This window comes from Leptonotus elevatus, chromosome 7 (assembly GCF_054856555.1).
Source record: "Leptonotus elevatus isolate MCC_2025b chromosome 7, RoL_Lele_1.0, whole genome shotgun sequence".
NCBI classification, from domain to species: Eukaryota; Metazoa; Chordata; class Actinopteri; order Syngnathiformes; family Syngnathidae; genus Leptonotus; species Leptonotus elevatus.
The window spans coordinates 8,507,692-8,535,254 of record NC_141245.1 but is presented as its reverse complement, the minus strand read 5'-3'; the positions used below and the strand labels follow the sequence as shown (position 1 = coordinate 8,535,254).

Below are 27,563 nucleotides of genomic sequence, written 5' to 3'. Positions count from 1 at the left end.
TTCTCCCCAAAAGGGTGTTTTTTTGGTAGCCTGGCAATAGCCAGATTGATTTGTTTTTCACTCGAGGGAGTTCTGAATATCAGTCTGGGACTGCCCCGCGTTGATTTGCTCGGGAAAGGCGTGACATTCTGTAAAATACTTCGAGCTGAGTGGACGATGCGGCATCTTGTAAACGTTTGTTTTGACCAATCACGACCACTGATGAAAATGTCGTCTTCGTTCTCGTCTGAAGGTTGAAAAAAGCACGAACATATTTATGATTTACCTTACAAGCCAAAAAAGCACAAAGCTCCTCTTGCTGTTCAACATTCAACAAGGAAACGATGAGTAATTCTGCGAGAAAACAATTAATTGCGGCGTCCATTCGTTCATGTTAGGTTTGTTTATTTGCCTCGGCGTCGACGCCGGCTTTCTGGTTTCGTCCTAGCTGAGCTGCATATCACACCCCCAAACACAATGTCGCTCCGTGATTACTCCAAACCACCTGTGGTTCGGATTGGTGGAAATCAATGGGAGCGATACAGAATGGATTCTCGGGAGTTTGCGAACTCACAAATACCCCGAGAATACATCTTGCGAGAGCAAGGTTAGTTTTTTGGCCCCTGTGACCAAACGGCCCCAAGTTGGGGGTGATCCCTATCAACTTGTGATGACCCAAGGTATGAGATAACAGGAAATAATAGTCAAAAAAGGTAACAAAAAACATCCTGAGGAGTGGACCTGGCTCCCGGCCTCCTACCGGTGCGTTACGGCCCACTTAAAACACTGCTCCTTACCGATGAAAATAACACAGCGCTAGCACTTAAATTCTGCTTCTGAGTTAAATTTGCCACTTGACTCACATACTGAGATGACAAAGTCTAAACAGGCTCCTCAGTTACCATTTGTTTTTTTCAGCAGTGACGTAGTTTACGGGATCTAATTATAGCTAAACCCAACCTCTGAAAGACCTTGAAAAAGAGATAAACAGGTTTCCAAGGCAACCTCAGCCAACAGGACCAATTAGATTTGACAAACATTAACATTACCAACCAAATCCTTAATAGTACTTGAAACCCATGTATAGTAGTGCTATTTGTTTGTCACTTGTGTCTTCAGCCGACAGTGCCACCCACAAGCTATGTATGACCATGCACCTGTTGGCTTTGTAGTGTCTTCAGTGGTATATCCACCGGGGGAGGGTAGATCTAATTAAATTGTGTCTCTCCTTTCCGCCCTCTGTCTCAGTGAGATGGCTTTGTGTGTGCTGGCAGAGCCGCAGGCAGGAAACAAGATCGATAACAAATAGTTTAAACTACAGGCTCTGATTATATGTTGTCTTTCTACTCTTTTTCTCTGGAAAACTGACCAGATATATGCAATTGTGGATCCCTTGTTCTTTGACAAAGAGTCACAATGCTAGAAAAGTTAATGAACCCTTGAACTACAAATTGCGCTATAGTAAATATGTCAGAAAACTTTGAGAAGATTTGGAAAAGATTACCATGCACCTGCTCACATCTCAAGACATACTTATAGAGTTTTTAGTCTCAGACTGAGATTTTTCAAGGACTGAATTTTGATGAGAATTTACAGATTGTGAATTTTCATGGGTCACTATTTAAAAGACTAGATTCTTTAGAGATTTTTCCCACAATGCAAATTTCTCACATTATGCTATTGGTTGAAACCTACAAAATGGAGAAGTAGAAGCTTTTGGCTAAAGTTGCCAGGGTTTATGCAGCATTTTGTGCTGATTTTTGTTCTGTTTTTAAACACCAACATGGAGAGCAAACGCCCCAGAATGTGGCCATTGGCTCTGGTTATATATTATTTAAAAAATTATGGATTGTAAAAAACAACAACATTATTTTTATATATTTATAATTTATTTATAATGATTTTATATAATATTATTTATCTCACCACTTGGGGATCAAACCACCTCCTCCAGCCATCTCAAGCTAAAATTCCCGACCACCAGCTCAACAATCATTTCTCTATTAGACGGCGCAGGAGATGAGACTTTTACCCATGTTTAACTGCACAGCTTCAGCTGTTACATTTAGTCATATGAGCTCATCTAATGGTTGTAAGTTGTGTTGTGTCACATCATCTCAAAGACCAAAAAATTTACAATAATGTCAAACGTGTTTGATATTTTCGTACAGCCAAGACTAGGAAAAGACTGACCTAAAACAGAGGAAGTTACCACCTCACACTAAATGATGAACTCTAAAACTTCCTTAAGACTTTCAGTTTTTAGTCTGTGAGCCCAACATATGACTGAAATTGATTTACAGTATCAGAAATGAAAACTTAATTTAAAATTTAAAAAAATAAAATAAATTTGTGTCAATGGTTTACTACCTATCCTGGGATTGACTAGTTCATGTTATTGGCTACCTTTCACCCAAGTTAGCTGGGATAAGTAAACAGGACAAAAATGGAACGGATGAATTTGAATTGGAAATAGACACCATTTCAAAAGGTTGACAACTAGCCAAGTAGTGTTTATTCATTTTTGGGCATTTTAGTGAAACCTTGCATATGCAACATATAAATGGAAGCATGAAAAGACAAGGAATGTGTCTTGCTTCCAGAGCCATCCATTCCCAAAATAGAATGGATGGTGGGTTGTAGAATGCAGAACACAGTCTTTTGTGTGTTGGAAAGAATAATCCGCAAAGGAACTGAAAATGCATTTTCAATCCTTAAATCTTGTAAAGCTTGTGGAAAAAACGCTATAATGCAGTTTTACCCCCCCCCCCCCCCCCAAAAAAAAAAACTACATATTTTCATGATGGAACGTGAGTGGATGAGGGATGGTGGACCCAAATGCAGGGAAACAGGAATCAAGTGCAATGCGTGGTACTTTTATTAACCATAGAGAGAAAGGTGAGCAGACAACCATGACTGGACGTGACGTGACTGGACTGGTCCCCATGACTGGACGTGATGTTAGTAGTCTGGTCGCCATGACTGGACAGGACGTGAGTAGACTGGTCGCCATGACTGAACAGGACGTGAGTAGACTGGTCGCCATGACAGGAACGAGCACACTTCCTGTGTCACCGCAAAAATAAAAGTCACTACACATTTCAGCTGTCGAGGTCCGACAACAACAGTGCCTCTAACTGTGCGCAAATGACATTGTAAAATGTCTTGTAAGCTTACTTTGAGCCTTAAATCTAATAAATAAATTGTAACGCATCGCATTTCTCATACAATAACGTTAACATTGTTTCAAATATGGGGACAATAATTAATTAGATTAGTCTGTTTATAATTTTAAAAAAAACTAAGTTACCTAACGCCGTTTGTTATTCCCAACACTGCCCATAACAAACCAAAACCCAACCCCCACAGAACCGAAACATGTCACATATGAGCTTTAGAGTTGAATGTTCCTGTCAAGACACATTCAACTTAAATTGTTATACAAAGCTTCATTCAGCCTTTGTTGTCCATTTATATGCTGACTTTCTTTCTTTTCTTTTTTTCTTCTCTCTTGTCCACCCCCAGTCTAAAAAAGCTTCAAAGTAGTTTAGGCGTATCCCTCGCCATGGTAACAGCATCTCTCTCATGCTTGCACACACACACACACACACACACACACACACACACTCTCACATCTCACAATTCTGCCCTACCCAGCGCTATACCACTGTACCCTCCCCCCATGTGCATTGCCTCCCCCCACACTCTTTTGCTCCCCCTCTCTCTTCTGCATTCCCTCAACCTCTCTTGCTCTGTCAGCCGTCTCCACTGTTAAAGCCGCGTTGACCACTGACTGCAAGATGTTCACCCCGGCTTGCAAAGGATCTTCAGGGGAGGCGAGGTAAGGCACTGGATGCTGTCAGCGGCAAATGGAGAGGCAAAACAACTGATGGGAAAAGCAGCCGTTTTTGTATGATTAGTGTGAGAACTCTCCAGATGGAGACAAGAGGCAGCATGGGTTGCTGGCTTTGTACGACTCCTCAGCATTTGCACCAAAACAAGTGAAGAGCTATTTTAAGGATGTCTTGACTTCAATGTTCTCAATATCTTTCAACTCTCAAGAAAATGTGTGGATTTAATTCTGGTGTGTGTGTGTACACTACATGCGCAAGTGTGAGTGGAAGCGTGATGGCATGCAAATTGTCTTCTGTGTACTGCTGCAATGTCTGGTCATGGTTGCCACGTTCTGTTGGTTTATAACACCATATGGCACGTGTGCGTGTGCGCGTGTGTGCGTGTGTGTGTTATGAGACTGGTGAGTGGCAGCATGAAGTTAGGTTTCTGCATATGTGCGTGGGTGGTTATGAAGAGCACTTTCTATTTTCATTCAATCAACTGAAAACATTGGTCGCTTAGTGAAGTTGCAGCGAAGGAAAACAATGTCAATGATGGAGAGAATGGAGAATGTATTGCCGGTGGTAGTAGTAATATTTCAAAGATGAAGATTACACTGACATAATTTGTTGGCAAGCATGCTGTAACTCTTGCGTGCCAGTTAATGGGTAATTCTCAGTTCAAGCATGAACTGTCAAGCATGCGTTTTTTTTCTTCTCTCTCTCCAAGTTTGTGTCTTCATATGTACAGTATATGCGAGTGAGTCAAAATCAGGCCTGTGGGTGTGCGTACCCGACTGTATGCGGTACAGAAAGGAGCAGTGGGATGCAGCGAAATGTGCAGCTCTGAGTCTGTGTTTGAGATAATAGCAAACAGTTCTTGAGCAGGAAAAAAATCCACTGGTGTTTTGCAGTAATATATGATTAACCTTTGGCATGTTTATCACAATGCAGTATGTATGCTGATATTTTATAAGCATTTTTTCTGTTAGGTCAAATATGACTGACTCATATTGCATAACATGTTAATATTGATAGATATTGTCAAGCAATGCAGCCCAAGATTACAGAAGCACCTTGACTGACATATTAATACGAGACAAGCCAAAACAATGGGCAGCAGTGCCTGGACTCGCTATTCTTTATTTGGTTCCTTATTGTACTTTTCCCAAAAATGCTTCATAGTTCAATGAATGAAAAATCCAATTTGATCAAAATATTAAATGGTAAATGGAGTGCACTTTTACAAAGCCATATTCACTTATCTCATTTAAACATATTGGAGAGTAACCTACAGCAGCATATCAAACCACTGCAAGTTTTTCCTTTTCAGTTTAAAATAGCTTACTTTAACCTCTAGGATCCCGCGTCCTACCTGGCCAACGGCCGGACCCAGAATTTTGTTTCTATTTTTGTGCCATTTTGAATCCATCCCCGTTGTGTTGGACTAGCCTCGTCTTAGGTAGCGCTAAGCTAGTTCGTCTCTCAGGTCCAATGTCCAAGTTTGGAAATTCTCTCTCATTTGTTGCGATGGTGTGAAAGGCCAACAGCAAGGCGTCAAGCAGCCAAATACTCCCGTTGCTAGGACGGCGTTAGCCAGCCAAATGTTCCCTTAAGCACATCACAACTTTTTCCGGGAATCCGCCCAATTGTAGTGCGTATGTAGCTACCGCTAAATCCCTTCCAAGCATTCCTCTCTGAATTATATGATATTATATGATATTATATGATATTATATTATATTATATTATTATATTATTATATTATATTATATTACATTATATTATATTATATTATATTATATTATATTATATTATATTATATTATATTATATTATATTATATTATATTATATTATATTATATTATAAAGTGTTCATGGTATGTCCAACCAGAATAACGTCTTGGGATATACCTACCATCAGCTGGCCAGAGACACGTACAGGGAAGTTGTCCTTGTTCAGAGGGCTGTCCCTGCAACCTGGATAAGTGGAGGGAAATGAATGGATGTATTTTGTTGTTACCTAGCATATTTATAGAAGGTTAGATGTAAATGGTACTGTAAATGTTTCTCTATTACCTTGAAAGAAAAATAAGACTGTTGACACTGTTGTCACTGTAACACTTCAGTCAGCTCATTTGAAGATCTTAGGTGTTGGGACGCCAGGTGCTGTCACAGATCTGCCACGCTCTGCACTTAAACCCAACTCAAAATAGAAAGGAATAATCCACAACCTACTCCTTTTTATTAGTGGAATGGTTTCATGAATGCAGAAATTAAAGTGCATTTATCCTTTCAGCGATTTTTTTTTCAGCATCTGTGGAGCTGCAGAGACAGCATATTATATTGTCACTTCTAACGCAAGCTAACTAATCCTTTGCGATTCGATAAACAGGATGCTGACAAAAGTTGAACAGGAAGAAAGACTTCTCATTTTCATGAGAAAGTAACATAAATAATATGCCAAATAAATCCAAGCGTTGCGTGCCATCAGTTGAGTCTTAGTTTTTACACGTTCAATTAAATTTTCCCTTATCTTTTTATCATATTTATTTCACTTCATTTTATTGCTCGGTTTTTATTTTCACAAGCCTTGGTACTTAGTTATCTTTGGCTAACCTGGAACCTTGGGTAGGCCCTGTCGTATTCCGTGCCATGCCTTGAATTTTCGCTTGTTACATGCCAACTGCCAAATGCTTCAAGACAATAAGATTTTTCAAATATTCTCTTCTTCTACTAGTAGCACACAGATGTCTTTTTTTTTTATTGTGAAAAAAAAAACCCATCAAATCTGCTTCTAAGTCAATCATTTTAGTGGGTAAATGAAATTTTGGTTGCTTTGCTTGTTTCATTTTCAAAATCTCATTTTTCTTATGTGAAACAATTTAAATGTGTCAGTTTTATTTTTTGCCATTCATTCTTTTCCCCTTCACTCTTCTATACTCTAAATTGGACCGTGCGGATTTTGATCAGAGAGACCCTTTTAGACATTTACACCGCAGCTTGAAAAGGAAGTGAAAGAAAAAAATGCTGTTCTCTGAGTACACTCGATTAAGCCTGTATATGTGTGAGTTGATTGAGATAATTGTGTGGGCAAAGTGTTGGCAGTTGACTCCTGTGACTGTTTGCCAATATGTTTGCAACCAAAGAATGAGAAGTATGTAAAATCCTTTGCAACCCCATTTACGTAAAAATAAGAAACAAAAAATAGCCTGTGTCTCTCTATTCTTTTTTTTGCCACTGTCATAGCATGTTAATTTGCCTGCATGAACAATTACGTCAGCTTGTGTGAGTGCAGATCTATTGAGTGCAGCTCTATGTGCATTAGTGCATGCAGTAAATGTACGACGCTACGGTACGTGCTGTTGCCTATGATTGTGTATGTGAACGTATACTGTGTGTGCATGTGGGCGGGCATGCTGTCACTTTTACTAAAATTCATCCGGAAGCAAATCCATAAAAAGTAGGTGGCTACACTTGGATGAAATCCAAAATGGATGAAATTAAACATTCTTAAATATACTTGTTGGTGAGATTACATGATTCCTTGTGTTGTAACATGTTCTTTACAAATCTGGCTTTTGTGTAGGATTTATTGATACATTAATCCATTCACTCCCAGCCATTTTCACTGAAGCCATAAGTTTCAGGTCAAAATAGAGCGGTAAGAATTGTGTTGGGTTGCCCATATCGAACAATAACAATGCATGATAACTTGGTTTGGTTAACAGTTGATTGCAGATTGAGGTATTTCTTATTAACATTTATTAGGAATATTATTTTAACAAAAACGGCAGAAATTATTTATGGCAGAGTTTCTTTTTTTCTTTTTTTTCAGATTATCATGGTTATGATGAATAGGAAATAATAAGAGAAGTTTTAAAAAGAAGTTGAAACTTGTTTTGTTTACACAAAAATGTATTAATATGAGACTGTATAAATATTATGTGAGCATTGTAACAATGAGCTAAAGTGTTGGATTTGTAAATTCATTCATATTGGGGATAATTGTAAAAGAATTGGAGCATATTCATTTTGATTGTATTACAATTATATGTATTATTTAATGTTATTTTACTTCATTGACATTGACCGTTCATTTCTTTTAGTTATTTTTGTTGTTGTTTTGTGTATGTGTGTGAGTGTAGCTGTGCATATTTTTATACGTTTATTTGAAACAATTGTAATGAATTTAGAAACGACAAGAAGATTAGCTCCTGAGATGTGCCACTAGCTAATGGAGCTCTCAATAAACGAAAACGAAACCCCCTTTGCACCTGGCTGTTTTACTGGATTTTGACTGATGCAAGGTCCACAGAATATTCTGTTCTATTGCTATAAAAACATGGAACCTACCTCTTCTTTCATCAGGAAAAAATGTATATTTGTATATGTTTTGCAGCAATTAGCATTAGAAAATAGCTAAGTTTCATCATTATTCACAAACCTGATGAAAACATTGTCAAAAAGAGCTTGAGAATTCAGGCTAAAATTCAGCACTATTATCAGTAAAAGAACAAGAAAATAAAAATAAATAAAACATCCACAGCGTTGTTGCCTTGAAGAAAATGTTCCTACAAAAAATGTCAGACTCCTGGCAAATGAGATCCGTTGCGCTCATTCTGTATCAAGGACTGTGAGTAACCAAACATTGGAAAGCTTTCTTAAGGTATGATAGTTGTGCCTTATCAAAACTCAATACTTGAGTATCAGACAAAAGACATCAATCAATCTGAATTCAACAAAATCACACAATGTTCAGCAGCTGCACCTTCAGGAGTAACAGCAGGAATCTTGAGAGGGTTGGGGCTTTTGCAAAAAACAATATGTAAAAATGAATAAATAGGACATTATTTTTGGCTGGTCAGTATTTTGGAGAATAATCAAACTTAAAAATGGGCCGCATGTCGCTCCAGATAATTAACCTCATAACGCCTGCATTACTGTAACCAGATGGCAGGAATATAATTTCTCAACCAAAATAATAATATATGTAGAATAATGTCATAAAATACACTTTTGAAGGAGTAAGAAAAGCAGTTGATGTGCACACCCTTGGTAAAGGCACGGTATGTAAATGATAGCACCCTGAGGCACATTTTTTGTTGCTTTGTGTGACTGGGGATCATTTTAAAAGCACTGTTGTCAGTACATAGTGTTTTCAAAAAAATCAAAGATGTTCTTATTTTATCAATCTTATGTTAAAATGGTGGTGTAAAAATGGAGTATTACAGATGGCAGACAGGAAAAAAGTAAATGCAGCCCGCGTGTCATTCATTCATTCATTCATTCATTTATGTATTTATTTTTTTTACAAATAAACCTTCTATGCTCGTGTGACGTCATTGTCAACATTTGGTCATGGAAATATTTCTCCTTATAAATAAAATGTGTCACCCATAGATGGGTGAGCACAATAATATAAAATCAAATTGTCTTGCCCTCATTTAATTTTTTGTGTTCATTGATGTGCAAAGTAATAGAGTTGAATGAGACCAGCGGCCTCATGTACCAAGACTTTCAAAGTAAAACACGGCGTATGGCCGAATCCAGAAAATTTTGCACACCAAAAAAAAAAATCGGAAGTCAACAACAACGTTCCGGGCATGTCGGCCGTTGCTGATGGTGGCTGAATGCCTATGATGAAAGGGCCTCTGATTGTGATTCAACTTAAATTTAATAAAATAACAAGCTCCGCCTGCATGCCATGGAGCACCGCACACACCCAAGGTCATTTCACCCCGCGATACATCTAAACATGAGAGTAAAAATAATAACTTTGTATGATTGTAACACAGTGATTCCCAAAATTGAGTTAACTGTAATCTTGAATTTTGTTTAATGTAGACCATGTTTGAGAGCCTAGTACTGCCCATGAACCTGTGGGGAAGGTGTGGTTTAGTCTTGAGCACTTATCTCATGGATGGCCATTATAATGGGAATGTCTGCAGCTTTGAAGACAACTTATGACAAACTGTACATTCTGCTATCTGCTTTTGCACCAATGTATCCTAAAATACATCACTGTGACCTTTACAAACATGGTAGACTGGCCCTTCCTACACACCCGCTGACTCTCTTTCACGAATTACTTACCCAAGTGAGTTTATCAAACTCACCAACCCAAGCTTCAAGACAACCTTTGGCTGAAAATCCTTTGCAGCAGCTAATGATCGAAAACACCTTCCAAGAAACTCTCAAACTTACATCCCTGAGGTCACAGACTGCCTTTAAGAAGAAACTTAATGAGCACATAGTAGACTTCCCCTGCTCGTGCTGATCCTTCAGTTTCATGCTTACATTCTCTCTCTCTCTCTCTCTCTCTCTCTCTCTCTCTCTCTCTCTCTCTCTCTCTCTCTCTCTCTCTCTCTCTCTCTCTCTCTCTCTCTCTCTCTCTCTCTCTCTCTCTCTCCGTCTCTGTCTCTCCCTCTCTCTCTCTCTCTCTCTTTCTCTCTATTTCTCTCTCCCTCCCTCTCTCTCTCTCTCTTTCTCTCTCTCTCTCTCTTTCTCTCTACTTCTCTCTATTTCTCTCTCTTTCTCTCTCTGTCTCTCCATTTCTCTCTCTCTCTCTATTTCTCTCTCTTTCAATCTCTCTCTTTCTATTTCTCTCTCTTTCTATTTCTTTCTCTATTTTTCTTTCTCTCTCCCTCTCTCTCTTTATTCCTCTCTCTCTTTTTCTCCTTCCCTCTCTCTCTCCCTCCCTCTCTCTCTCCCTCTCTCTCTTTTTCTCTCTCTCTCTTTCTCTCACTCTCCCTCTCTCTCTCTCTATTTCTCTCTCTCTTTCAATCTCTCTCTCTTTCTCTCTCTTTCAATCACTCTCTCTCTCCCTCGCTCTCTCTTTCTATTTCTCTCTCTTTCAATCTCTCTCTCCCTCTCTCTCTTTCTATTTCTCTCTCTCTATTTTTCTTTCTCTCTCCCTCTCTCTCTCTCTTTCTATTTCTCTATCTCTATTTCTCTTTCTCTCTCCCTTGCTCTCCCTTTCTCTCTCTCTCTCTCTCTTTCTCTCCCTCTTTTTCTCTCACTTTCTCTCTCTCTCACTTTCTCTCTCTATTTCTCTCTTTCTCTCTCCCTCTCTCACCCTCTCTTTCTCTCTCTCTCTCTCTCTCTCTCTATTGCACTCTTTTTCTATCTCTCTCTCTCTTTCTCTTTCTCTTTCTCTCTCTCTGTCACATTGGATAGAAGGAGAGAAAGATCCCTACAGTTAGCAAAACGTCTTTGAAGACAATCAGAAGCAGAGAAGTCCAGTTGATGTTGATGGAGGAGTACAGAAAAGGTCAGAAGGGACTGCTGTCTATCTATGTAGATCTAGAGAACACCTATGACAGGGTACCAAGAGCGGAACTGTGCCTGGTATTGCATGAGAAAGTTTGGAGCATCAGGACATGTTTGTGGGTAGAAGAGGTGAGGTGTGCTGAAGTTGTGACATGAGTTTAAGGTAGGGTTGCCAACTCCCTGAAAAATAAACAACGGACACCTTATCGACAAGGACGGCCAACCTGATTGCTTCAACCTTGCTGGCGTGATTTTTTAAGCTTTTTTTTTTGTAGGTGAATTTTTTTTATTTTTTTTGAATAATATGAACACATGTAAAAGTTGTTGAGGGACGGTTGGCAACCCTAGTTTAAAGTGGATGTCAGACTGCAGCAGGGATCAACTAGCCTAAGCCCCTTCTTCTTTGCAGTACTGATGGATTGTTGACAGATGAGGTTTGACAGCAATCCCCATGGATGACATTTGCAAATAATAGTGTGTATCTGCGGTAAAAGAAGGACAGGTGACCGTATGTTTAGAAAGAAGTATTAAGATTAGCAGAAGCAAGACCAAATTATATGTGCATGAAGAAGAGGGGCAAATGAGGAGGAATGAGGCTTCAGGGACAAGCAATGAACAAGGTGGAAGAATTTTAAATACTTTGGGTAAAGCAATGATGAGTTTGGTAAGGAGCTGAGGAAATGGATCCATGCAGGTTGGAAATGGTGCAGGAAAGTGTCAGGTGTTTTATGTGATTGAAGGATCTCTGCTAGGGTGAATGAGAATGTTTATTAGACAATGCTAATGGCCATAATGTATGCATTGGAGGCAGTCGCACTGAATATTCGAGGAAGCAGAGCTGTCGGTCGCGGAAATGAAGATTTGTTTTTGTTTTCTTTAAGAGTGAGCAGGTTCGCTGTGTTGGGGACAAAGTTAGAGAGATAGTGAGTATATTGATAGGGGGGTGATTTGGATGGAGCTGCCAGGCAAGGGGTTGAGAGGAAGATAGAGTGCCGGAAAACAGTAGGTTTCGTACTGGATAGCTGGATAAACAAGAGCTCCTTCTCTAGAAAGATTAAGGTGAAGGTCTTGGCTATAAGACAATAAACAAGTTTGCTTGAATTTTGTTTTAAACTACTGGGGATAAATTACATTAGGTCTAGGTTGAATTAAAAAAAAAACGTTGAAATTAACCACACAGAGGAGACAAACACATACATCAAAAGGCTGTTTACCTTTTGGAGGCATAGAGCGAGAGTCGAGGGATTATTTCTCATGTCTGTCTGAATGCTTTACCTCCTGGTACTCAGACAAATGACTAACAACATTACCAATTTACATAGTGGAAGGAAGTGTGAGCGACTAAAATAGGCAGTGCATGGCAGTGACGTGCAGTGAGCTCTAGGTTCGGGTAGGCAGGCAGTTGCAAATTGAGACACGCACACCAATTACAAATTTGTGTGTCGGCAGGCGAGTGTACAACGTATCCTGGGGTGACCATATTTTCATTTTGAAAAAAAGGGGACACTCAGCCTGACCTCGAGATACGTGATACTCAGATACAAGATGCCATACATTCAAAACATTTTAACATATGCCTCCTCTGTATGGGTAGAACCCCCTCCAAAAAACATTACTCTCTTTTGAAGTCTTACATTTTTTGCTCCACAATCTTTTATTTTTATTTTTTTACTTTCGTACGATTCAGACCCATCGCCTCCGGTGCTGCGGCTCAACACTTGCCACTCTGGGCCACTGTCACAGCCAGTGCAAGGTCTGCAGTGCACTCCGCCTCCCATTTGCCACACAACGAAAAACGGACAATTTCAAACCCGCCCGGACGCCCGAAAAGAATGTAATAAAGTGGATATATCCCTGTAAAACAGCCTAATACCTCAAAAAATCAAGATAGCATAAGCAATGCCAAACATCATGTAAAGTCAAACAGTCAGTTAATCAAAGCACATCCACAAAGTATTTTTGTAACATTCTTTGTGAAAAGTACGAATAATTCTCTGTCCCTTTTTTTGCTGAAGATCCGGTAGTTAAGGCGTTGGTCTCCCATCCTCAAAAGAAGGCGTTTTACATCAAAAGAAAGGCGTGAAAATAGTTTTATATTCTCCAGTGGCGTCATCTTACTGCCGTACTGTGCAATAAGTATGTTTTGCATTCACAAATGCACTGTGCGAACGTACGTTCACGTAGGAATAATACAGCGACGTAAGAAGGCTGCGTAGCCATCTGCCAATTTGCGTAAAGGACTTTTCTACTGGGAAACTGACTACGCAACACACATCGCTATGCGGACAGGGCTGGGAAAAGCACATTAGCCGTGTGCTTCAGGAGGATAATTTTTGCTGCATTTTTGCTTGCAGGCCAGACAGAAGTAATGAGTCATTTTTAATTGAGGTATAAAAATCACCAAATGTTGTCAGGTAAATAATTAAAATAAATGTAAAAAAGCCAAACGGTTTAAATGTTCATTTCAGCCTGGGGTAAGCAGTGCCTACTTTGCTTGCCCTGACCGCACGTCAATGGTGCATGGTTAAAATGCAACTTTTGAATAGGGACAAATTTGAGAAGAATATGGGGGAAAATAAAATGGGAGAGTAGACAGAGAGGGGGAAATAAGTGGTGGTCACACATACTCGCAAATATGAAATATTTGTTAAATTATTTTTAACAAGTTGAATTTTCAATTGGCACACATTGGAGTTGTTATCGCCCACAACAGTAAATGAAAGTAAATTGTCCTCCACAACATTCTCCTCACTTTAGCCATTATTTGTTTATGCAGAAAACCTGTTATGACCAGGATTCAGCCAGGGCATCTTAATACTCTAATCAGATTGATTTGTGTTCTACAGGTGCTCATTTGCTCTCTGCACCATTTAATGGCATAATTAGAGAGAGAAAATACATTATGCAGATTTTCACCATTTTCTTTTTAGATTAGATTGGATTTAGATCGTTTAACAGGAGCATGTATGCAATTATGTGCACATGGCTACACAGTTTGCGCCCTCATAGAGACGGTGACAGAGGCATCAAGCAAGCCAATGGGATTTAAGCATTATCTGAGGGCGACACCAGGGAATGGAATGAGCTGATTGGCAAGAAGAGCAGCGCAGTCGAGATACAGATGAACACAATCTGAAAACGAGAACTGAATAAAACCCTGCCACTGCATTATTTTCATCATAATGAGAACCAATTGTTAACAATATGCAAGACTCCTACTGTGTGAAACAAAACAATATGATCTTATTCGTGTTGCGACAATGACATGCTTGGTAATTCTGTGCAGATTTTTTATTTTTTTTATAACTCCTGAAATACAGACAATAATTGTTAAAGCGCCCCGGGACAATCAATCATACTTATGACTAGGGGTGTGAATTGCCTAGTATGTGGCGATTCGATTCGTATCACGATTCATAGGTCATGATTCGATTCGATACCGATTAATCCTGATGCGAATCTATAAATGGATTATTGCGTTTTTTGGGGGTTTTTTTTACTCAAATTTATAAAACACAAATCAGTAAACTTGTATATGTACACTGTAAGATTTGTATGAAAATGAATTTATTTTATATATTTTTTTTAATCTGAAAATTCAGGTTTATATCTGAGCTACTGCATTTAACAAACAGGTAACAGTCTGTTTCATGTTTGAACAGCAATGAAATAGGGCTTAATGTTTCATTAATATAACATTCTTCCATGCTTAATGTGTGAATCCTAACCCTAAGTAAGATGTTTTGTTGAATATTTTCACAAAAAATTGATGTTTTAAAATCGATTTCGAGAATTGCGTGCTGTAATCTCGCGATATATTGCCGAATCGAATTTTTCTAACACCCCTACTTATGATTGTATGAGTCCACTTTCACTTAGGCATGTCATGATTTTCATAATTGCTTTGTGATCAATAATACGTTCATATGATAATAGTTCCATCAATGCTGGCAACAGCAGGATTTTCAATGGAGCCTGCAAGAAACAATACGCTCAATAGCGAAAAGCAGTGAAATAGATGTGTTTCTGTACTATGATTTATATAATCACTATTTATGTACAACAGAGACAGCACTAGAAAATGATCACCTTCATTTTTAGATCAAGCCACTTGAAGGGCAGTGCCTTTCTTCACTTGGTTAAAATTGAGGTTCAAATGAAATATTCAAACACTGACATAATGGTACTGTAAACTAAACAGTACTGTGGACCCAAAGTCAATTTTGATATTACACACACCATTTGTTCCACTTCATTTACCTTTCTGCAGGTTATTGGCATGTTAAACCATTTACATAACACCATAAACGTAATTATCCCCAAATGACTTTACTCCCCCGAAAACCACTTCAATATAACACCCACTGTTTATTAATTCTTGTAACAAAGAAACATTTGCTGTAGTCCGTTCCTTCAACAGCAATCTCTAATGATGTTAGAAGATTCATAATATTGCAGATGATGATGTCAGAGATTAAATAGGTGTGTGTTTTTGGACAAGGTGCTACCAGGTATTATTTGCTTCAAAATGTAGGGCCCTGTTTTCGTGCCCAGTCTAGCGCAAATGCATCCTAACTGTGTGCATGGGCGGAATTTTATTTATTTTAGTATTTTGCTAGACTAGCCAGATAGATTTGCACTGTTGCGGGATGGAACGCAGCCGACTCCTGGCCAATCGAAGCGGTTCCCCTCTCTCTTTAAAATCATGGAGGTTGAGGAGCACACAGAGCTCGGCATTGCAAAAGCAGAAATTGACTCGCTAGTATGCGATTTGCGTGCTCAATGTGTGTTTATACAGTTAAACTCTAATATCTTCCTGGGATGATGTCATCGGCTGGGCATGTGATGTGGGCAATTGGAGACCGCCATGCACCCCCGATCATGCGCCCGTGTGCAATTTGTGTTTGATGACTCATATTTCGTTTTCATTGCCGAACAAAATATATATATAAGATATATGCTGCTGTATAGAATCAATGCAATTATTGGGTGAATGGCTAGTGCCAGTTGTGGTCCAAGACATTTATGTTGGTGTGAAGCAAGAAAAAAATTTGGTTTAAAAAGTCACTTTGGCATTTGGATTTAAAAAAATAAAAATAAAAATTGCATCTGTATCATAGATGCCTGGTTAGCGGTCTGTTGTAAGAATGATTTCTTTCTTTTTTTTCTTTCTTTCTTTCTTGTTTTCTTTCATTGCGGAAGTGCGTAAAGAGAGCTGGTCCATTAGTTGTGTGAACTTGAAGCATGAAAGAGGAAGGGTGTCAGGAAGGACACTCCTTTTGGTCACACCAAGGGTGGATGCGTATATATATATACTGTACCACTTGTTCCTTTTGTTCTTCACACTCGTCTAATAAGAAACACTTGAGTTGCATAATAACTTATTTCGACATTGTAAAGTGACTTTTTATGCTATTAAAAAATGCAGTATGTTTTGAGTTTATCAGGGCAAATATACTGCAGGTGGAAAGTAGCAATGGTTGTTTGCAGATGTAACTTGGTGGGCTACACATCATTCAAGTGTTTGAAATGCACCTGTGGGAAATAAACTCTCTGCCTCAGATGGGTTCTTGTGGCCCCTCCCCACCTTTGACCCTCCCCCTCCAACCACCATGTGTATTTGATGTACCTGTATGTTTCAGTGAGTGTGACTTTGTGTTTAACTGGCTGTGACAAAGCAAGCAGTGTTTCAGGAAACTGACTGGACTTGACAGTGTAGCTTGAATAAAGGGGACGTCGAGAGACAAAGCGAGAGACACAAGACACTTTTCCCTACGGAGTCAGTCTGAGCGTGCCATCGGAGGAATTTAATTGGACAGAGAAATGCTGAGGAGAAGGAGAAGCGTGTCATTTGGTGGTTTTGGATGGTATTGTATCTTTATCTTTTCATTTTATCGATGGGTGCTTATTACACACATTTTATTTTCAATGGACAGATTCGTTGTGGTTTTCTATCAAGTTGACTGAAGTTTCGACGTGGTGCGAGACTTTTGTTAAAAGGAGGGAAGGGCGGGTGGAGGTCTCATGCTGTTTCTGTTCGCGCTGTCTCCATTCAGGGGGCTTTTGCAATCAGCAGCGCCTTTTGTTTCTGCCTGCCTGCTGCATGTCATTTTATTGTTACCCCATGTGACACATGACACATACATTGAATTTGACCAAACTATTAGCTTTGCTGTTCTACTGGTTAGATGATAATATTCCCTTGATGCAGTGCAGAACAAGCTCCCCATTTCTCCCAATTACGGTTGTAAGTGCTGACACATTGGAGTGGAGTGTTGTTTCGTGGGCAATATCCTTGCTGGCTGTCATTCTTTCACTGTAGGCATCACACTGGAGCACTTTACCTCCCCAGATGGGTTGACAACCTGACATATAAGATCAAATGAGCTTGTCAAACCACACACACATACACAGCAAATCGGTCAGTGTTAAATTTCCAATGTTCGATCAACTATGCAGTAAGCAGTGTTATTTTAACGCTGTCAGAGTCGATTTCTTTGAGTGTTGGGGTGGATGTTGGGTGTAACCTCAATAGCACTCACTACCTTGAGAGTTAAATTGACCGCATTCTCATTTCCAGTGAAATTTCCCAGAGTAAAGTGGAGTCGGATTTAAATTTTTAACACTGACACGAGAGTGTAGAGTACTTTGAACACTACTCAGTGTTTACAAGTGTACATTTTTAACACTGTACAGTGTTGGAGTTACACTGATTAAGTGTGGAAAAAAGTAACACTTTAAAAAGTGTCAGATTTACACTCATGGGTGTGGACACATATAAACACTTTTCTAGTGTTAGATTGAACACTCTCAGTGTTAATCTAACGCTGGCGATTTCGCTGTGTACCCTATATGCATTGCAGGGCTGTCAATATCGCTGAATTTGGATCTTAAATTGAGCCATTTTACTGCACTTATAAGCTCCATGGTAGCTGTTGAAGAACATAAATTGCATTTAAAACACTAACTGGCCATGGTAAAGAAAAGTCGAAATTAAATAAACGCATGCCTGCATAGTTCTGGCTTTCCCTGTGTTTTATGAAAATGTGAACTGATGCATGAATTTATCATCACACAGACACCCAATCTGGTCTGCAATGAATATAGTGGAACATATGGATCAGATGCCAGTGAAAAGGGAATGGGACATTTAATGGCGTTGACAGGGCACCCGAGGGAATAACTGTGACGCAGAGATGAAGTTATAAATCTTCCTCCCTAACTCATTAATATTCATGATCTTGGTCTCTCATGTTTCCACGTGGCTATAAAATGTGCTAAAAGCCAAGAACAGATCTGCTGCTTTTGTGAGAATTTTGAAGTAATTGTGATGATTAACTTTTTGTCTTTCATATTTTTTTACAGGATCGACAAGTCCACTTTGTCAGCATTGAAAACCCGGTGAGTAAGTCTTTAAAGTGATCTGGTATATCCATAGCATTGTGGTTATCGCAAATCAGGCTAATTGCAGAAACCTGCAACACATTTTATGGCTGCCATAATTTTTTTTATTTTAAATTAGAATTATTTTTATTTTTTTTACAATTTTCCAAGGCTGGAAAATTAAACTTTTGCCTCAATAACTGATTGTTTTTTTCTTAGTGAGATCAGATAATAGGCCAATAATTTAAATCCCTTAGAAGTGAGGATCATTGTGTAGGACATTTTTGTGGCTTTGTGACGTAAATCAAAACAACAACACACGCTTGTGATCCGGTCTCATGAGAACTTTGGCTTCGGGGGAGATTCTTCTGATGTCTTTTGAACAACTTATTCTGTTTGTGGTTTGGAGCTTGTCAGCCGAAGCATACACGAGAGGGATCAGTAAAAAGCAGGGACTAACCAATAGATTGGACACTGTACTGTAGATGGATTGTCTGGTCAGGAACAATAGAGGCATAGTGAATCCATTGTTATAACGTCACTCGGATACCACAATTTCAGTTCATCATGCCACTGTCATGAGAAAAATGTAGATTTGCATCTACTATAGCAAGCATTTGCATGCTTCATTTAATGTTCCTTGTGGGTGTCATGTGTGAGAAGCACCTCTTGTCTTGTGAAATTCAACTGCAAAGCCCAATAATGATGGTTGCCGTAGCAATGAGAGGGGAAAGTTGTATGTGTTTTTGTCTTTATCCATCCTAATTTTAATCTGTGTCCAGATTGCCCAGTATGTTCACACATACACAGAACAGACTCTGACTGTATCACGCTCTGACTCAAACAATGTGTGTCATCAACTTGCTATTTGTGCCATAATTCAACTTCTCAAAAACTGCATCACAACTGATGCACTAGATTTAGTGCGTGTAAAATAACAACAGTAGCGAGAAAATGTATTTATTCCTGCTGAATTTGCCAAAATATGCAGATGTATTCTTAATGAATCACTAATGTTGCAGGATTTTAATGGTATCAACCACAAGTTTTCAAATATAAAAATGTAAACACTGTAGAAAGCAAGTGCACTGGAAATACCCGCGAGGGTCATTGATTTGTTAAGCTATATTTCAAAATCACACTTTGATGAATCCAAAACGTCAATATACGTTCAAAACATCACTTTCAATACAAAGCAGATGTGTTATTCACAATGGCGATTCTACCATACATCTTTATTATTATTATTATCAATATTATTACAAAGGAGCCATTTAATGCAAAAATTATGTGTTATCATGACTTGTCTTGTAATTGTCATTTTTTCAGAGTATTTTTCTATAATGCACGTCTGTCTGATGTGGCACAGCACTGTCAGCCCAAAGTTTGGGACTGATTTATACCATTTCTATTGGCCTATGGCTTCAGTAATAATTTAGTCTTATGAGATCTGCCTAGCAACAAGTAGCCAGTGGTGAAGCAAGATTCATTTGTGTTGCTCCATGTTAGTGATGCACTTGATTATTATTATTTTTTTTAATTATAAGCCATTTGTGTTTTCTCTGTCATCTGGAATTAAACGTGATGTAGAAACCCCAATTCCAAAATGTGATGTTGTGTAAATCGTAAATAACTGATTTGCAAATCCTTTTCTAACTATATTCAGTTGAATACAGTACAAATACAATATTTTTAATGTTTATACTTATTAATGCTATTGTATAATGTGCTGTGGTCTGATGAGTCCACATTTTCAAGGGATACTCAACACTAAAACAACTTTTTTTTGCTGATAAACTGTATAAACGGTTGTCTGCTAATGATGTGTCCTGGTCATTATTTTGACATTTTAGGGCATGTTTGTTGAAATGTTGAATTTGGGGCAAAATCCGTCTGTGTGGCGCCATCTTCAGGTTAAACACTGGGATATTGGGATACTGGGATTTATTAGCATAGCATTTGGTTATTTTTTTTTAGCATAACTTGCCGTAGTATAGAAATTATTGAGATCGTAGTAAAGCCCAACCCTCTCCCCATTTGCAAGCCTAACAGTCCTCCAGGCAATACACCCATTGAGCGCCATTTTCAAATATTAGTTAGGGGTTAGAGCAAGAGTCTGGTTGGGGAGGTGAGTTAAGCTTTAGATTGTTTTTGGGAATCATCATGTCTTCAGAGCTGGAGAGGTTTTGCAGGAACATATACTGCCATCCATGCTACATCTTTTTCAGGGACATCTGCTTATTTCAGCAAAACAATAGCAATACGCTTTTTGCAGGTGTTATAACAGCGTGGCTTTGTCGTAACAGAGTGCGACTACTAGACTGGCCTGCCAGCAGTCCAGACCTGTCTCCCAAAAGCTTCAACAATTAATGTTCTCAGTTTCCAAATACCTATTGAAAAAGGAAAAGTAATTTAGTGCCCCTGCCCCAGCTGCTTCTTCAAAGTTCATGTTCAAAAACAAAGTTAATCAGTTTGACCAATAAATATCTAGTTTTGTAGTGTATTTAGTTGAATAAAAGTTTAAAAGGATCTTCAAATCATTGTATTCTCTGCTGTTTTAATTTACGTTTTTTTGCAGTCACTGGATTGGGGTTTGCACCATGATTGGAATAAGGTTTTTGCTTTAACCTTTCTAATATGTGTATTTATGGTTTATTGAAATTCATGTAAAATGAATGCTTTGGCATTCGTATCAAAATATGCAAATGCTCTGGTGGGAATAAGTGAGCTTACTGTAGTTTTCCCGGTTTGCATACTAAAGTGGTTGGTGTGTCACCATTTATGTCACATAAAATGTATTGTGTGTTTCATGCACGATGTCATGGATACATACACGCTCACACCTGTCTCTTTCACTCTCTGGTTCGGTGTCGTTAGATCGCTGGCTCTGGAGTGGCATTGAATATGAATGAGTGAGTCGTGACTCTTGCTTGAGGTGCATGTGTGCGCCCTTTTGATCTCGCCGTTTGATTAGGGAAAAGGGCTCTAGGAAACAGGGAGAGCATAAAAGAAATGCTACGCTACCACTCAGGCAAGAATATAAATGTGTTTTGTGAAATGCGTGTGTATGGTAGATGCTACTAGACAGATATATAGCTGGATAATAAACCACATGTAAAAGAGAACATTGTGTGCCATCCCTCCTCTTGCTCCCACTGTCATTAATCCCGGCTGCTTTACTACAAAGAGACCATCCCTCTACTTTGGGGTCTCATTAACAGCTGTATAATCAATTCTGTGTGCATGTAGCTTCGAACGGAGTGCTTTGTGGCTTTTGTTTTTGGATAGTGCTGATGAATATTGCAAGTAGGGATTAAGGCAGAGAGGGGATGAAACACTGGCAGGTTTCGGCAGATCGCCGTTCTAATGTTGTGTGACGATGCCCCGCAAGCTATGGTGAGTAAATGCTGGCTGACTCTCTTTTTCTATATATAAACGTATTTTATTTTGAAATTATTGTAGGCCGTACTGATGACTAAGTATTGGTTTGTATTATTGTTTATTTGTAAGCGCATTCTGCAGTAAATTAAGAAGTACTACGTAAATATAAAGATAATAGAATTGTGTCATTGTTTTGAACTTAAAACATATAAAGCCATATAAAGTAACACTTTGCAGACTACATTTATAATCTAATATTTAGAATGTATAACTTGATCTAATTTTCATATACCACACTTGTTGACATTGAGATAATTCTTAGAGACATGGGTTAAATGTTAATTACTGATTTAGTTTATTTACTTTTTACAAAAGGTGTCCATCTTCCATCCAACAACCATTACTTTTGTCAATTTTGCTGACGGTATTCTAATGGCCTATTTTGGATTATATTAAAATTGTTAGCGTATATGAGTATCAATGAGACAACACATTTACACTTACCACGTTAATATAATAATACATAATAATCTATAATTAGGGCTGTCAAGCAATTTTTTTAAAGCAATTTTTTTTTAAACAATTTTTTAATACGAATAAGTCTCACAATTCTCTTCTTTTTTTCTACTTCTGCTTCGACTTTTTTTCCTTCAATGCTTGTAACAGATACTTGAGTAAAATCTTGGAATTAATGCAAAATCATCAAATAGATAGAAAGACTGTTCTAATAGTTTTCTTTGATCCTTGAATAAAATATGAGTAAAATCTTGGAATTAATGCAAAATCATCAAATAGATAGAAAGACTGTTCTAATAGTTTTCTTTGATCCTTGAATAAAATATGTCTCCTGTAAAATACAACTGTTAAACAAAACGATCAGAATGGCCTTTTGCTCTGAAATGATATGCAAAAGGTGTACAATTAATATGATATTTGAATTTGTCTCAAATGACTTTAGAGTTCTCCAACAAGCATCAAGCAAATAAATCAGAAAGTAAAACTACCTGTAACTATAGTCCATGTTTATTCATCTTCCCGCCAGTAACTGAGTTGAGTTAACTGAGTTAATTTTTTTAACACCTAATTAAATTAAAAAAATTATCTCAAGAGTTAACGCTTTAATTTTGATAGTCCTAAATATAATATTTCAAGATTATGATTATGAAGGTCTGCACATAAATTTTGGTGACAATCAGTAATGTTTTTGTACGTAAAGTGACGTAATGTTTTAAGCCTACGAGGCATCCCACAACATGAATAGAATAAAAAATATTGCGATTATCTTTTTAATATTTTCAGACTATAATTAAGCACATGCCTACGTGTGTCCACATACATTTTAGGGAGAATCCATCACGGTTTACTTATATATGCTACCGTAATGGACTGGGTATGTATGTATGTATGTACAGTATGTATGTATGTTGTCTGCATTCGTCAGTCACTTTTGTAATAAATGTCTTTTTATTTCCCTTGTATGAATGAAGATTATAAAACCTGATATGGTTAGGTGTGACATCTAAATTATGGCAATATTTGACAACGCTAAATGGCATTGACTTACCACATGCAACACATAATTTCACAGTGATGACAAAAATGTCCAATATGTCATTCTTTTGATATTTAATCAGTTTAAACCATTTTTTTCCCCAGGGAATCAGATGCCATTAATATTCACATTTTCAATGTTCATACACACTGCCTAATAGAATGAAGGAAATTGAATTTGGAATCATGTGTTTGAGTTTTTTTATCTTGTCAGTCAAAAACTAAAACGTGAGACATTGACGCAGATCAGCTTCCCACTGCAAGTAATTATGTAGATTGGACACATGAAGATGGATTATCTAATCATGAATAATAACTGATCGCTTCTTCATAATGCATCCGTAGTTGTACAGCACTCAGATGTCACATTTGTCTTGCCCAATGTGATCTTTCAGAGAAACTATAGATGCTGCACATCATCCTTCCTGCCGTGCCCGAGTTTGATGCTTAATGGATGAATCACTCTCTCATTAGGTTATACATTTGCTTAAATGGGATTTTGTATTGCATTTAGTCATCTATTTAATTGCACTTCAGCATGCATAGTCATGATTAGAGGGTTCCGGTTGAAACGGAATCAAGACAATGCAGAAGTGACTACTACAGTTGTATCTTTAAGCTGATGTTTTGTATTGAAGTGACTAGTTCTTAAAAAACAAAAACAAAACACTGTTCTGATTATTTGTCCGAAAGGAAAAAAACGAATAAAACAAAACATTTATTATTACACACCACACAGAGAAAAGTTAAAGTAGAGTTAGCTCCATTGCACACCAGTCATTACAGATGAGCTGCTACCACCCATTTCAGGAATACATACCACACTGTAGCTTTGTCCATCACAGTTACAAATTTAAGATTCTGATCAATGATCTGTTCCCTGCATGAGAAGATTCATTTCAATGTTTCAATTTTTTTACAAACAGACCAGCAGGCCGGGCCACAGATTGTTTTATCCTCACATTGCAAATATTGCCTTACACTTTCCTCAATATGCATGCACTGCTAATTAGCTAACACTTGTCACACATTGTTTACACTCTCCTCAGGCCTGCATCAACTGAACTCTATTCTCCTCAGTTGAGACAAAACTGAAACTCACACTGGAGCATACTGATAGAGATTTATGAGCGTGTGTGGCCTTATTATCTGTGCTTTTCAAGAACAAGGATGCAGTGAGACGACGTTCGCGCCCATGTGAATTTTAATCAGGCTCTTGTTGTCGGATGCATCCTTTTTGCATTTCAATTAGAATGTACAAGAATGTAGAATGGTGAAATTCACTATGACCTTCACAGGTTAAATTAATTTGACCTTGTCTCAACCTTTGAATGCATCTGGCCATATGATCATTGCTTCAGTATTATTATTACTATTATTTTTGCACAAATGGCTGTTCTCGAACAAGGATCTTAACAACAAAATTCCCATTTGTTTAATTCATAAATGCCATTTAGAATTGGGATTTAAACCTTCGCTCACTTTTTTCAATTGTGGGTATAAATAAGAGATCTGATGCTGAGATTTGTAGAAATTTGGAATTTTGGGTCCTGGAACTCTTTAAGTTTGGGATTGACTGGAGTCATGCTTTATTCAAAGAATGACAGAAAATGGACAAATATATTGATCGGTCCAAACAAATTTGTATGAATGTCTGGTTTTGCTTCAAATACAAAGACCTGTTTGCCGTCATCAGGGGCATCTGATAGGATTCAGCGCATGCCCGCTGTCCGCACCGGGCTGAATTGCGCTCTCAGTCCATACCTGGCTGTTATGGAGGACTTATGAAATCATAACATATGCATTTACAGAATTTCACATTGGAGAGGCTGAAATCAAAGGAGTGTGACTTTTCAAAATTTTAAAGGGATTCTTGACATATTGAGCCACTTTCAAAAGTAAGAAGTGGGGGGTGAAATAATCGGGTGTGAATGTTATCTTTATGGCCGCAACATGGAAAAGAGCAAATGTGCTGCTGCTATTTCTGGAGCATGGCATTTACTCTGCGTCCTGGCCCGCCTTGTGTATTGCATGGAATGATGTCGACTTATGGCCGCTGAACAAACACAGGACTACTGCTGTCAGGTTTACACTAGCTGATAGTTTAATAAACTAAAGCCCATCATAGTAAGCAATAGTTTCTTACACGGAGGCTGTGTGTAGTCTTAATGAGCTGTTGGCTGTATTACTTTAGTTGATTTAGAGCTATTGTGAAGACAGTGTACACATTGCCAGTGTTTGACTGCCAGGTGAAGCCAATATAAGAAGAGGAACATGACTGGAGAACACTGATATGGTTCAGCATCATAAAATTGTATTTAATAGCCATACTTAAACAAATGCATCAGGGCAGACTCCTCTACCGAATAGCAGAGGATTATTTAGTGTATAAAATGTATCTCCTAATGCACTTGTTGAGTACATGTGAGAAAAACGGGCAGTGAAAGAATGTGGTTTCAAGTTGCAGAGATAATTCTTGAAGTGTATGGGAAGTGGTAAAGCTCCACCCATCATTTAACGTCCAAAGGGAGGATGTTGCATTTCCTCTCCTCTCACACCTTTTCTAAGAAACTGAAAACACTTTTGGGTTGACTTTGAATAGCTTTTTAATTTTTTTTTCATAGGCAAGTCTCTCATGCAATGTTATATTGCACTGGTCATATAACACTGAAAAGCTATCACAGTGTTGTGCCTCTTGAGGCCCTCAGTGCACTGATAAACAGTTGGCTGAGGAAAGGAGCTTACACCACTAGAGGGTAGTGTTTACTAGTATTTTTCTTCCCACCTGTTGAGGTTAATATTTGTAACAGCACTGCACAACCAAAATTGAACCATTTTAACTGTAAACTAGTAAACCCACTGAAATAGGATTATTGTTTTAGGGACTGATTATGTATTATTTTAGTATTTATTTTGAACCTGTTTTGCTTCTCCAGCACAAATACAGTAAGCTCAAATATTCCATCAAGATGGCAGTACTTTCATCTAAAAATATTATTATATCTTTATGGATTACAATTGCAAAATAAAAAGTAGTATTTTTTTGTTGTAAAAAGCTTCATCGAATGTAGCTATAGGGAGTTAAATCTGTTGCCATGGCAGCAAGAACGGATGGTCTTCTCGTATGATTCATTTCCATGGTGATCGGTCAGTTGCAGCCAGACTCTTTTCAAACATGACCGTTGGAGGGACTGATTTGCAAATTCCATGTTTGTGATCCCTGTACATTTGCCATCTTGATGGATTTAATAAAGATTATATTAAGTGGTTCAAGGCATGGTTTAGTCAACAATAGTGGTTTGATTGATTTATGTTTATACGTTTGTCAGAAAGAAATAAGCGGTAAACATTTTTTTATATGCAATCACAGTTAATTCTGCAGTCCAACAGTTTTCTCAGCACCCCAATAACTTGCATACCAATAATGCTGAAACGCAAGTTGCACAACATATACTGAGTCAAGTAAGGTTTATAAAATGAAAAAAAAGTTTGGTGTTTTTGATTAAGATATAATAAAAACACAATAGGCACTTTCACCTGCTCGAAAGGGGGTAGGAGGAAGTACAGACTTATCTAGTCCCCTCCCCCTTACATAAGATCCTACATTCTTTGGCAGGGATGTGAGGCGGAGGGGACGTTGAAGAGAATCTTGCTAGCAGGTTCTACACAATTTAATTTAGCTTTAGATATATAATTTTGGATGTCTTTTTTTGGGGTTTCCAAGTTTATCCGTGCCGGGTCGCGGGGGCAGCAGCTTTAGCAGGGAAGCCCAAATTTCACTCTCCCCACCCACTCCAACCAGCTCCTCCGACGGAATCCCAAGGCGTTCCCAAGCCAGCCCGAGAGACATAGTCTCTCCAGCGTGTCCTGGGTTGTCCCTGGGGCCTCTTGCCAGTGGGACATGCCCGGAACACCTCTACACGGAGGCGTCCTGGATGCATCCGAATCAGATGCCCGAGCCACCTCAACTGGCTCCTCTCAATGTCGAGGAGCAGCGGCTCGACTCTGAGTCCCTCCCGGATGACCGACCGAGCTTCTCTAAAGGAAAGCCCGGACACAGTTTCTCAGCTATATTCTGATTATTATTTTTTTAAATCCACCTCCATTGGAACACCTCCGAGGCCACTCAGGCTGTGGCCATGTTATAAACTCATTTTGACCTATG

General features: G+C 38.4%; 1 protein-coding gene across 4 annotated transcripts in view; it reads left to right on the top strand.

Annotated features, from left to right (window-relative positions):
- Window positions 1-3,665: 3,665 nt before the first annotated feature.
- Window positions 3,666-27,563, top strand: part of rap1gap2a (RAP1 GTPase activating protein 2a) — a 93,117-nt gene continuing 69,219 nt past the window's right edge. For 2 of the 4 annotated variants that reach the window (XM_086080500.1, XM_086080498.1), the window contains exons 1-2: window positions 16,736-16,950; window positions 18,449-18,484. In XM_086080500.1, the coding sequence (XP_085936626.1) occupies window positions 16,907-16,950; window positions 18,449-18,484 (80 nt within the window). In that variant the 5' untranslated portion in view covers window positions 16,736-16,906. Of the gene's footprint in view, window positions 3,821-16,735; window positions 16,951-18,448; window positions 18,485-21,746; window positions 21,863-27,563 lie in introns of those variants that run through there. The other 2 variants (XM_086080499.1, XM_086080501.1) reach the window with 2 other exon arrangements.